Source organism: Jaculus jaculus, chromosome X (assembly GCF_020740685.1).
Source record: "Jaculus jaculus isolate mJacJac1 chromosome X, mJacJac1.mat.Y.cur, whole genome shotgun sequence".
Taxonomy (NCBI): Eukaryota; Metazoa; Chordata; class Mammalia; order Rodentia; family Dipodidae; genus Jaculus; species Jaculus jaculus.
The window spans coordinates 109,966,828-109,980,822 of NC_059125.1; the positions used below are offsets into that span (position 1 = coordinate 109,966,828).

A 13,995-nucleotide genomic window follows, 5' to 3' on the forward strand; every position below is an offset into this window, starting at 1 on the left:
TGCCTTACAAGGGTATTGGGGAATCAAACTTGGGTCTTTAGGCTACACAGGTAAGCACCTTAACAACTAAGCCATCTCTCCAATCCTATCCACATTTTTTGAAACAGGGTCTGTCACTGGCCTACAACTTGCCTACTGAGATTACACTGGCTCACTTGTGAGCTCCAAGGATCTGCCTGTCTCTGTGTCCCCATTGCTGGGATTACAAATTTGTGCCACCATGACTGGCTTTTAAAATACAAGTTCTTGAAATGGAACTCTGGTCCTCATGATTTCAGGGCAAGCATTTTATAAACTGAGCTATCTCTCTGCTTGTAAAGTACATGTTTGTTGACTGCCTTACCATGTGCCTGAAAATGTGATAAATTCTAGAAATTAATATCCATGTTGTGAAAAAGACAGGTATGGCCTGTTGTCTTTTGAGCACACACCTTCACCATACCCTGTCTACTTCACTTCTAAGTATTGTGCTTATTGGCAAAATAAAGAGAGAAATGAATCCCAGCACTCAGGAGGCAGAGGTAGGAGGATCACCGAGAGTTCGAAGCCACCCTGAGACTACATAGTGAATTCCAGGTCAGCCTGAGCTAGAGTGAGACCCTACCTTAGAAAACCAAAAAGAAGAGAGAGAGAGAGAGAGAGAAAGAAATGGGTTGATGAATAATTTGTTTTTTGATTTGAGAAATGATTCTTTGCTTTCGTTTGAGAGATAGCATGCAGCCCAGTCTGGACTGGAACGTGCTATGTAGCTATGGATTACTTGAATGTATGATCCTCTTACCTCCCCCCTCGCAAGTGCTAGAATTATTTGCATGTGCCACCACGCATAGCAATTTATTGCTTTTTAAAACAATGTCTAAAAGGAATGTATGTGTGTATGTAAAGAGCGCAGTGGTTTTATTTGTTAATGTAGTGTTTACTTTCTCATTGCTGGGACACAATATCCAATCAGAAGCAGCTGAAGGAAGGAAAGGTTTACTTATGTCTTGGAGTTTCTAGGGGCTGTGTACATTATGATGAGGGAAAGCATAGCACACATGGCCAGGACCCTGTAACACATCTTCACGTCAGCTGGGAGAAAGTAGCAAGCGACCAATGCTAGTGCTCAGCTAGCTTTCTCCTTTTCATAATTTTATTGACATTATTGACAACCTCCATACACAATGTACCCTGATCATAAATAATCCCCTACTCCACCCTCTTTGTTCCCCCTCTTCTGTGCCCCCTCCATTGAACTGTTTCTTCTTTCCAAATAGTCCCTCTGTGATTCTTATGTCATTGGGGTTTTTTTGAGGGGCGGAGCGATTCCTATGATTTTGATCTTATGTAGGTAGGGCTAGCCACTGTAAGGTCAGGAATGCCACAGCCACTTGTGTCTAAAAGACAGTATTGCAAAGCATGCCTTCCCTTCTTTTGGCTCTTACATTCTTTCCACCACTTGTGCCACAATGGTCCCTGAGCCTTGGAGGGTGTGACAGAGATGGTTCACTTAGTGCTGAACACTCCACTGTCACTTCTTCTCAGTACTTTGATGACTTTTGAGTCTTCCAGTAGTCACTATCATCTGAGAATAGAAGCTTCTCTACCCACAAGTGACAGTAGCATTAATATATGGCCATAAACACAAGTGTTTCAAAGGTAGTTTGGTAATCATAATATATCCATTTAGCCAGACGAAAGTAGTAGATTTTTCCCCTAGGGCTTATGACCTCCTCAGCATGTAGGTTTTCAATACTATGCAGGAATTCCCTTCCATGAAGAAGGCCTCAAGTCCAATCAGAGAGCAGTTGGTTGATACATTTGGCCTGTCTGGTAAGCTTGCAGGGTCCACTGCTTGTTAAGAACATTGATGAAGGCTGGAGAGATGGCTTAGCGGTTAAGCGCTTGCCTGTGAAGCCTAAGGACCCCGGTTCAAGGCTCGCTTCCCCAGGTCCCACGTTAGCCAGATGCACAGGGGGGCGCACGCGTCTGGAGTTCGTTTGCAGAGGCTGGAAGCCCTGGCGCGCCCATTCTCTCTCTCTCCCTCTATCTGTCTTTCTCTCTGTGTCTGTCATTCTCAATTAAATAAATTAAAAAAAAAAAAAAACATTGATGACTTTTCTCCTCCAACAGGTTACATAGGTCTTTCCAGCACCATGACAGCTAGTCAGTAGTGTGCAGACCTGTAGCCTGTAGCTTTTCCTTTTTATACAATTTAGGGCTCCCAGCCCATGGAATGATGCCACCCAAAGTTGGGTGTGTCATTCAGCCTCAATTAATCTTATCTAGAAAATCCCTTAAAGACATGCCAAGAGATATATTTCCATGGTAATCCTAAACCTTGTTAAATTGACAAATAGAGATTAATGATATATTTCCATGGTAATCCTAAACATTGTTAAATTGACAAATAGAGATTAATGATAACATTTTTACTTTGTGAAATTTAACATTTAGAACACTGTTTTTTGCAAAGGTCATACATTTAGGACAGTGAAAGTACACTGTATGATACTATAATGCTAAATATGTAAGCAGTATACATTTATTCAAATCCATAGAATTTATACTACCAAGAGTGAATCCTAATATAAATTAAAGACATACTGATAATGATGTGTTATTACAGGTGATAATTGATGAGGTTGATGTGGGATGTTGATTAAAAAAAGAGGAAAGTTATGTATATGGGAACAAATGGCAACTATACTTTCTGCTAAATTTTTCTATGAACTTAAATCTCCTGTAAAAGTAAAATCTCTCTAAAAATTAAAGGAGAGAAATAATGAAAGCAAGAAAAAAATGTCACTGGGCAAATGTGTTCATTTTCGTTTGTCCAAGAATTTTTAATAGGTTTGTATTTGAAGATTATCCCTTGTGATCTCGAACTCATTCATCAATATCAGGGCCAGCAAAGTTTTTATTTATTTATGTATGTATTCATGTATTTAAGACAGAGAGAAAGTGACAGATAGAAAATGGGCACACCAGGGCCTCTAGCTACTGCAAATGAAATCCAAATGCATGTGCCATCTTGTGAATCTGGCTTATGTGGGCTCTGGGGAATCAAACCTAGGTCCTTCAGCTTCAAAGACAAGTGCCTTAACTGCTAAGCCAACAGCAAAGTTTTTGTAAAGATTGAAATTGCAAATGTTACATGTAAAGTTGGAAAATAATATTTGGTGTCATTTCAGCATAACATTTTAATTCAAGTCTGGCAAAAAGACAGAATTTTCTGGGATATTTCATTTAATTGGGATTTAAAGCTAATGTGCTCTGTGATCAGCACTAATCGCCATATTGTTTTCTGTAAAAAAACAAAATTTTCTTGGGGACCATGACAATTCATCAATGGTCCAGTTTTGGCCAACCAGCTCTACATTACCAATTCCTGTTTTATTTGATAAATCTATCAATTAGGCCCAGAATTGAAAAATGTGTAAACTCGGATAATCTTATAAGTTATGTACACGTGACTTCTACATCAAAACCAAATGCTTTGTTTCCTCTTTATTCCGTTTTCAATGGGAAGGGTTGATAGGTGTCAGTATGCTATTTGAAATCAGTGTTTTCATTGGATGCTTATGAAAGTGGCTTCATGGGAAATTGATATCTCACATGACTCATTGACCTGGTGATTTTGGTCTTCAGACTGCACATGGAACCAAGCATTTCTGTCATGCCCCTATTTTTGGTTGCTAGCTTCCATTCTTTGCCTTTCCTTGTACACTTTGAATGTAGTTTAAGATTTTGTCCTTAAAAGTAAAGTTCAGAAGTGTTCTTTAATAAATAACTTGATAAATGAGGACTTTTCATTTATTGTCTTTAACATGGGTGCAGGTACACATATGGCCAGAATGGTTTAGTACTTTGCCTTTAAACTTAGTGTGTCCCAAAATGGGAACTTAGCAAGAGCATTGATAGTTCGTGTTCACCACAAACTTGTTTTTATTGAGTCTGAAACCTTTTGCTTCCTCTCTAGATCTTTAAATGGATGAGATGGCGACCACTCAAATATCCAAAGATGAGCTTGATGAGCTCAAAGAGGCCTTTGCAAAAGTTGGTGAGTACTTTTTGTGCTATCGCTATAGGAAAGATAGCTTATTTGAGCTCGTATTTATTCTCTAAAATATTATATAAATGGTTAATCATGAGCCTTAAGGGAAGGCAGTTAAAATATATGGGCTAGATTTGCTTTGGTTACACACGCCTATAATTCTAGCATGCGGGAGACTAAAGGAGGATCTTGAGATTGAGGCCAGTGTGGACTATGTAGTGAGATTGTCTTCTAAAACCATATGCCAAACCAAACCAAACAAAAAGATAGATGAAGTTGCTGAATATATACTTATAATTTGATTGTATTATGTCTGATTATATCTAGTATTTGACATGGCTAAGATTTTTTAGCCCAGGATCCCAGCCATTTAATAGAGGTGATAGTGGCTTCTGAAATTTTGATGACACATATTGTGCTATTACTGTATTTTGAGTATCATCTTTTCCTGAGATGAGTGTTGGGATCTTTTACTATATTCTTCAAGGGATATGTGACCTGAAAATATTAGGATATTAAATGGAATTTTATCCTTCCTATGTTTTTGTTGCTGCTTTGTTTTTTTTTTCAATATATTTATTTGAGAGGAAAAGAAAGAGGGGGTAATGTGTACACCAGGGCCTCCTGTCGTTGCAAACAAATTCCGGAAGCATTTTGTGTATCTAGCTTTATGTGGGCACTGGGGAATCAAACCCAGGCAGTCAGGAGTTATAAGCAAGCACCTTTAACTACTGAGCCGCCCCTCCATCCCTGTTAACGTCTTTTGGTTATCTGTTGCAACATGTCTTTCTCTCTGTAGCCCAGGCTAACTTTGAGTTACTTGTAGTCCTGTTTTAACCTCTGAATGTTGGGATTACAGGCATGTGCCATCACGTCTGGTTACCCTCCTGAATTAGCTTGCCCTTATGGTCCTTTTCTTGAATCTTCTTTGCCTTTGAATAATACTGAAGGTTCCACCTTCTTACAAGAAGTGAAATTACATCATCAATGTAAGATGCAAAGACATGTAAGATGCTATGCTGTTTTTGCTTCTCTGTTTTGCTAAGCTATGAATTAAGCCCAGTGCCTCATGCATAGGCAAATGTCCTACCCCTGAGCTTGCTATATCCACAACCATTTTTTTTTTGACACATGGCCTCCAAGTTGCTCAGTCTGGACTTTCACTTATTTTGTAGCCCAGGCAGTCCTTGAATTTATGATCCTTCTGCTCCAGCCTCCCCACTACTTGGGATTATAGGCCTGTACCACCAGGCCTGGCTTGGTTTATCTTTCAAAATCCTATCACATGCCAGACACTTGAGCAGCTATGTATAGTGTTTACATTCCAGATTTCAATGTTAAGGCCAAGTCTGTCTGTAGAAGATAAAGAGAAACAAGAAATATATATATATATATATATATATATATATATATATATATATATATATATATGTATATATTTATATATTTATATATATATATATATATATATATATATATATATATCATCACATGAGTTTACTGAGGTGGATTATTATTGTTTGGTATCTCCTAACCTAAAGGGAGTAAATTTGCATCTTAATGATTTATTATTTCAATCAGATTTATTCTCATTTATACCTGTGCTAAAAATCCCATTAATGTTGGGCTGGAGAGATGGCTTAGCGGTTAAGCGCTTGCCTGTGACGCCTAAGGACCCTGGTTTGAGGCTTGATTCCCCAGGACCCACGTCAGCCAGATGCACAAGGGGGCGCACGCATCTGGAGTTCGTTTGCAGTGAATGGAAAAATGGAAAGGAAAGACTGATACATGTCTTCATTCCCCTTTTATTTATTAATTTTTTGCATGTGGGTCTGTATGTGTGAGTGTGAGCACACACATGTCATAGTCCATGAGTCAAAGGGCAACTCAGATGTGTCCTCACCTCTCCCTTTGCTTGAGAGAGGACCCTTGTTGTTCACCCCTGCATTTCCCAGGCTAGCTGACCCACAAGCTTCCAGGGAATCTCTGCCTCTGCCTCTCTTTTTGTCGTAGACACCCTGGGATTACACTGTGGTATCTAGCCTCTTGTGGGTTCTGAGGATACAGGCTCAGGTACTCATACTTGCACAGCAAGTGCTTCATCCACTGAGCCATCTCATACTCTTCCCCTACCTCAGGCCCCCCATTTTTAGAGACAGAATTTCATATAGATCATGCTGGCCTTGAACTCCTCATGTAGCCACGGATGATCTTGAACTTCTAATTCCTCTGCCTCCACACTGAAGTGCTGGTATTATAAGAATATGCTACCATGCCCTGTTTATGCAATACTGACGATTGAACCCAGGGCTTCAGGCCTGCTAAGCAAGCATTCTACACACTGAGCTACGTCCTCAACCCATCTTCCATTTTTTTCTATAAAGGCATTTAGTAGTGACAACATGACTTTGGTAAAATAATAACTCCCAACCACACTTTTAAGTCCTAAATCTTAACACAATTTTATGTGCGTAGTTTTTTTTAAAAAAAAAAAAACAACAGCCAATTACCTAGCTATAGATACAACTCAATATAAGAAGACTGGTACATACACTGATATTATGAATTCTTGGTCATAAGTGGTAGGTTTGACTTGTTAAATATTTGTAATTATTCTTATCATAATTGTTTTAATATTGCATTCTCTTTAAGGTTTACCTTTCATTTACATTCATCATTCCGTGTTGGGAGCAGCTTAGTTTGTTTCTTTATTAATAAAATTGGAGTAGAGGCCATGATATCTGGATGCTCCAATTGTTTAATGTCCCATGCCTAGCTTCCTGAAGTAAATATGGCCCTATCCTATTGTGTAGCACCTTGGAAATTATTTTTTTAATATTTTTTAAATTTTCTTTTATTTATTTGAGAGCGACAGACAGAGAGAAAGACAGATAGAGGGAGAGAGAGAGAATGGGCGCGCCAGGGCTTCCAGCCTCTGCAAACGAACTCCAGACGCGTGCGCCCCCTTGTGCATCTGGCTAACGTGGGACCTGGGGAACCGAGCCTCGAACCGGGGTCCTTAGGCTTCACAGGCAAGCGCTTAACCGCTAAGCCATCTCTCCAGCCCTACCTTGGAAATTATTAATGTGCAGTGTTTCTTTAAAATTAAAGCAAACTGGGCTCATGTGTCTGGAGTTCATTTGCAGTGGCTAGAGGCCCTGGTGTGTCCATTCTCTCTATCTTTCTCTCTGTCTCTCTGTCTCTCTGTCTCTCTGTCTCTCTCTCTCTCTCTCTCTGTGTGTGTGTGTGTGTCTCTGTCTCTTAGATAAATAAATAAAATATATTTTTTTAAATTAAAGCAAACTAAGGATGGATTTCAATATGGAACTTTTAAGTACTTTTATCAGTTAAAGAACTTAACTGCTCTGTTAATGCATAATGACAAAAAGATGGTTGACCAATTATCTCCTTAGAGGGAAAAAGTATTAAATTGCAGTGGAGGATCAATTGAAAGTTTGACTACAAAAAAGAGTCACTGTGGAACTATTGCTCAGTAGAGATTCGAGTAGGCAAATAGCTTTCCAAAGTAGGAGACTGGACAATGAGTCTTACTGAATCCCCCACCAGGCCTGGGTCTCTACATATACTCCGCTAACATGCATGCTGTCACTAAGAATTCCGGAGTCTCAGATTTCTGTCTGTTCAGAAATTATTCTTTCGTATTCTCCTCAATATCTAGCATAGTGTTGCGCAGTTTAGGTTCTCAGTAAATATTTAATTGACTGAATCTTAAGGAGCTATACACAGTCTTTTGATATACTGGGATTTTGTCATTATCAACTGTACATTCAAAACATCTTTATAGGGCTGGAGAAGATTGCTTGGTGGTTAAGGTGCTTGCCTGCAAAGACATAGGATCTAGGTTTGCTTCCCCAGGACCCTCGTAAGCCAAATGCACAAGGTTGCTTATGCATGTGGAGTTCCCTTATAGCAGATGAATGCCGTGGTGTGCCCATTCTCTCTATCTGCCTCTTCTCCTTTCCTCTCTCTCTCTGTCTCAAATAAATATATAAAAGATTTCTTTTAAAAGTCATTATTATGAAAAATCTTTATTGTGAAGGAATTATTCTTAAAAGATTTTTGGCCATTATACTGCCGCTCATTAATACATGGATTGTGTATAGTATTGTGTATACTATACTCACTGAAGTCCAGCTGAATCTTCTGATTTTCTTTTTAAAAGAAACACACTTTTGTAGATTTTAGCTGTTATTTCTTCTAGATCCCTCAGGCAACTGTCAAAGGTGTTGTAGATTTTTTTTTTTCATTCAGTTACTCCTTATTTATTAAAAGGCACTATGACTTATTTTCCTCTCAAGGATGAGTGTTTCCTAATTTGTGGGGTAGGGGGAGTAGAAAAGACTACTTTGTCTCAGTTCAATTGTGCCAAAATATGGAAATCATTATATGATTTTCGCCTTCTGTTAATAATAATAGCCTTGATTACCTCCTTAGAAATTCAGCAAAATCACAGTGTGTGGATAAAAATCTCTGTAATTACCACTAATCACAGGTTTTGTTCAATCAATTAATAATGCTTCAAAACTTGAGTATTAGGATTCAAAGTTCTCCTTTCACTCACTTTCTGCACCTGCTTAGTTTTAAGCTCCATTCTCATGTAATTATTTTAATTTTCCCACCAACTTCTCCAGTATTTCCCCCTGAGACAGCGGAAACCTTTGCTCCCCCCACACTGCAGACTGTGTCTGTTTTAATTTAAATGTTGACATCCTGCATAGTTTCTTTCTAAAAGGAGGAAAACTTGGCATGATGGTGCATGCCTGTAATCTCAGTACTCTAATCCTAGTACTTGAGTGGCTGAAGCAAAAGGATTGATGACAAGAGTTCCAGGATAGCCCAAGCTAGATAGGAAGATCCTGTCTCTGAAACACAAGCATACATATATATTTCACTTAGGAAGTTAATATTTACTAGCAAAAGAATGTCATTTACATTCTAAGACTTAATTTATTTTTTATTTTTATTTTTTGGTTTTTCGAAGTAGGGTCTCACTTTATCTCAGGCTGACCTGGAACTCACTATGTAGTCTCAGGGTGGCCTCGAACTCATGGCAATCCTCCTACCTCTGCCTCCCGAGTGCTGGGATTAAAGGAGTGCGCCACCACGCCCGGCTCTGACGTCAATTTTTAATTACTCCTTGCCACAAGTACAAATGCATGTAACAAATCTTTTCAGTATTCCTTCCATCCTGCAAATACTTCCTTAAAAAATTACTTTTTTCGCCTAAGCATATTCTAGTAAACTTTTTGTTTTGTTTTGTTTTGTTTTTTCGAGGTAGGGTCTCACTCTAGACCAGGCTGACCTGGAATTCACTATGGAGTCTCAGGGTGGCCTCAAAGTCACAACGATCCTCCTACCTCTGTCTTCCAAGTGTAGTAAACTTTTTTAAAACATGGAATTGGGTACTTTTGAAATGTAAGAATAATAGGGCATCTTAAATGACTAGGAATAGTGTGGGTGTATTCGTTTGAGGTTGCATACCAAATGAAGCCAAAAAAACTTTGGTTGCAGTGAATGTAGCTATACCAGATTTCTCTCATCCCAGGAAGTTGAGTTGTTTCCAATAACTTGGTATTCTCTACTATATAGAAACCACATCATAATGATGCCTCAAAAAATATGGTGGTTTAGTCCAATTTATTTCAGTATTGGATAAAATTACACCAGTGCACATTTGTTGAACTATGCCTTTAAAATAAACTATGGGCTGGGCATGGTGGCACACTCCTTTAATCCCAGCACTCGGGAGGCAGAGGTAGGAGGATTGCCGTGAGTTGGAGGCCACCCTGAGAGTACATAGTGAATTCCAGGTCAGTTGGGCTAGAGTAAAACCCTACCTCAAAGAAAAAAATAAATCAATAAATAAAATAAACTATGGAAGCCTGGAGTGTTGGTACATGCCTTTAATCCCAGCACTGGGGAGGCAGAGGTAGGAAGATCTCTGTGAATTAAATTTGAGGCTAGCCTGAGACTATTGAATTCCAGGCCAGACTGGGCTACAGCCAGACCCTACCACAAAAAAAAAAAAAATTAATGAAATAAACTACGGGTCTCTGTAGAGCCTTTGACTTGCATGCATGAATCCCTGGACTCATCTTTAGCACCACAAAAACCACCAAACTGAATGAATGAATGAATATAGGAATGGTGGTGAATGTCTATAATCCCAGTACATGACAAATACAGACTGGAAGATCTGAAGTTCAAGGCTAGCCTTGACTACGCAACAAATTAAGGGCCTGCTACTGTCTGTAAGACCCTATAAATGCTATATCCTGACTAAAAAGTACATTAACTAGGCTGGAGAGATGGCTTAGCAGTTAAGTGCTTGCCTCTGAAGCCTAAGGACCCAGGTTCGAGGCTCAATTCCCCATGACCCATGTTAGCCAGATACACAAGGGGCACACGCATCTGGAGTTTGTTTGCAGTGGCTGGAAGCCCTGGTGCGCCCATTCTCTCTCTCTCTCTCTCTCTCTCTCTCTCTCTCTCTGTGTGTGTGTGTGTGTGTGTGTGTGTGTGTGTGTGTGTGTGTGTATGCCTCCTTCTCTCTCTGTCTGTCACTCTCAAATAAATAAATAAAAATTAACCAAAAAAAGAAAAGAATATTTGTTTTTTTTTAAAAGTGCATTAGCTAGAGCTTTTTCACTATGCCATCTGGCTAATTATCCCTGGAACATCAGGAGTGGGAGTTTTGGATAGTCTACAGAACATGCATTGCTAGGGTGAAAGATAGCAAGAACACAGCAGTACCACACTTGCATGAGAACACGTGTATGTGAGCGTGTATGCAGATGACACATCATAACTAAACGGCTGCAAACATTTGCAGATAATGATTGATAAACACTTTCGATTGTTTGGTCCATTCTGCGGATGTCTTTGAAGGCCACATTGGGGAATTCTGTGGAATTCTATTATAGGAACTTCTAGTCTACCCTTGAGTTTGACTTATTAAATTGCCTCTTATGTTTGTTGAAGTGGACTACCTCAAAAGGTAGGAGTTGTGAAAGGCCAGCCCTACATTTAGCTAAACATCTGGAGACATTTAGTATCAGCCTTTTGAAAAGTTTTAATGCTTAAAACAAGCTTGAGTTTACTGCTTAGATCTTAGGGTGGAAAACCATCTAAATTCGACTGCACAAATCCTTCGCTGAGTCTTTGGAATCAATATTGTGTGACCTTCTATAGGGATTTAAAGATTGTGTGTGTGAGTGTGTGTGCTTTTGTGCAAACCCATTATCAGACATTTACATTCCTATTGTCATTTTTGAGGGCTTAAATGTTTGGAATGTATTGCTCAACATAAACTGACCTTTTTAAAACCAGCCTTCCTGAAAGGATGTACGTGAACACTTGGATTGGTTTTCTTATTTGAGCCCAGAGTGGGTTAATGTGGAAGCCACATGTGTGTTGCAGATGAGGGCCCACAGTTGCAACCTCTTTATAAGAGCAACCCCAGATTTAGACAGATTCTAGGATAGTTAAAACAACACACACACATACACACAACCTTAGGGTCAAGGGAAATCCTGGTCTTTCTTTCTGTCAGATTTATAAGACAAAGTAGCACCCCAAAAGATGTGTTTGAAGTGATGGATTGCATTGCATACCGTCTAGGCAAGGGCAGTGTAAAACAGCAGCTAAAATCAAAACCACTTGAATCCTGGCTGAGCTTTCTCCAGACAAGTACTTAAAATAGCTTAAATAACAGGATGCAAGGGGAGGGAAAACATTTCCTTTTAAGGCTATGCATTCTTGGTGTGATTCAAACTTCTGCAGGAACATGGCTGTATAATAAGTTTATTTACTTTGAGGTCACTTGGGGGAGCATGTGGATGGAGGTAACCAGCATTTAAACTAAGACTTGGTAAAAGAGAATCATGAGAGTTCCTTTAAAACAAAATGCAGATGTGAATCAACATGTGTCATCTGAGAAAGAGACAGAGAGACAGCATGAATTCCTTATAAACCAACAGTTGGTTCTTTTCTGATGAATTCACTGGCCAGAAAGAAAAATGGTCTTATCTGGTGAAATATCAGGAGCCTCCTAGTGATTTTTTTTTCAAGGATAATGTTTTTGGTGTTTAAGGAGAATACTTGGTGAATTTGTTAAAAGTTAGCTTTTTACATTGTACCAGCATTTGGTTCCGAGGATGGCATTTCTCTGTCTCCACGTTAATGTCTACCCCAATTGGCCATACTTTTTGAACCAAAATGCTTGCAGAAACATTGTGACTACTCTGGGTAATGTAGGCTGTATGGTCTTCATATTTGCTTTTATCAGCTGGTTGAAATATGATACTGGAAGAGATGAGTCTTTTGTAACCCAGTGCCACTGTATAGTTAAAAGTGGCAAATGAGAGAGAAATGGATTCCAGAACGTTGGCAGCTTTAATGAGAAAATAGAGGGCTACCATTGTGCCTGATGTTTGTGATTTTAGTTTAAACAGCTTGGCATCTAGCTGTGTTTTCTGGACACATTTATTATTAAATTCTTATATTTATGTCAAAACTCAGAATGTGAAAAAGTTCTAATCCAGCATTGTTCGGGGCTGCTGGTGAGGTGTATGCTTTCTAATGTACCTTTATGTTCCCTCATTTTCTGGTCTCTCAGACTGCCTATGGATGTATTACTGGGGTTGGTGGTATTTTAGTTTTTTTAACTGAGGATTGAAAAATATTAGCATAGAACGCTTTAAAAATAATTACATGCTATTTTGTCTCTCAAGTACTTTACCAGCTGGGGAATTTTATAAAATTAATTGCTAGCCTCTGCCATTTGTTAGGCTCTCTCTGCCTTCTCATTGAAATTACTTTCTTCAAATCTATGATTCAGAAGCTCTTAGAAAGGCACACAATATAATTTAATAGTACTAATACCAAAATGCCATAGCTTAGCTCGGTTACCATCTGATGGTAAAATATAGCAGAAAAGGAGAGGAGATAGGATTTACAAAAGAACGGTGGCCCATGTTGTCATCTCAGGAGAGGTAAAGGGTGAATCTCCTCACAGATTCAAAACTTTAACAAGGACTTGAAAAACCAAATCCTTTAAGCAAGACCCAGAGTTTGTTCTGTTTTAGTAATTTTTCAAACTTACTTTTGGACTCAGCTCAGTGTGCCCTGGAAGACAACACAAGCTTAGCAGTTTGTTGTTATGGGACGCTTGGCGGATATGTGTGAGAGATATGATTATCTGTGTTCACAAATGTGTGGGTACACGTGTGTGTGCATGTGTGTGGAGGCAGGCATTGACATTGTATGTTTTCCTCAGCCACTCTTCACCTTATTTTTTGAGATGGGATATGTCATCGATTCAGCTAGACTAGCTGGCCAGCCAGGCCCAGAAATTCTCCTCTCTAGGCTTGCCTGGCACTAAGATCATAGGCATGCACTACCACACCCAGGATTTTATGTGCAGCTGCTGGCAATCTGAACTCAGGTTCTCATGCTTGCGTGGCAAGTATTTTACACTGTTCCATCTTCCCAGCCTCTGGTTTGTGTTGTTTTTGAGACATAGTCTTGTTATGTTTCCATAGTTGGCCTCAAACCCCTTGCTCAAGCTATCTTCCTGTCTCAGCCTTCTAAGAAAAGAACTAGGTAGTACTACAGTCAGGTGCCCCACACCCAACCATACGGCACATTTGGGTAAAACCAAAGCATGTTTGTATGCTTGGATAGACACCTGACCTGACAGCATCTCTGCTTCTCTGCCTGGGCCCTCTTTGATGGGTGTGTTTACTTAGAAAGCTAAATTACAGATCTGAAGGTTGGTGGGTGGGGACAAGATTAGAACAAAGGGAATGAGACTCAATGTAATTTGAGGGATATTTCTGTCAAGGTTTGGCTTCCTGATGATTTGCCATTCCATCTTTTCAGTGCTATTTCTGAATTTTTAAAAAATCATTTTCACTTCAAATTTGTTTGAGAAATTCTCA

At 39.2% G+C, this 13,995-nt stretch overlaps 1 protein-coding gene across 4 annotated transcripts in view; it reads left to right on the forward strand.

Moving 5' to 3' along the window:
- Pls3 (plastin 3) overlaps window positions 1–13,995 on the forward strand; it is a 109,005-nt gene that overhangs the window by 54,640 nt on the left and 40,370 nt on the right. For all 4 annotated transcript variants that reach the window (XM_045140603.1, XM_004659111.3, XM_045140604.1 and 1 more), the window contains exon 2: window positions 3,962–4,042. In XM_045140603.1, the coding sequence (XP_044996538.1) occupies window positions 3,970–4,042 (73 nt within the window). In that variant the 5' untranslated portion in view covers window positions 3,962–3,969. The remainder of the gene's footprint in view (window positions 1–3,961; window positions 4,043–13,995) is intronic.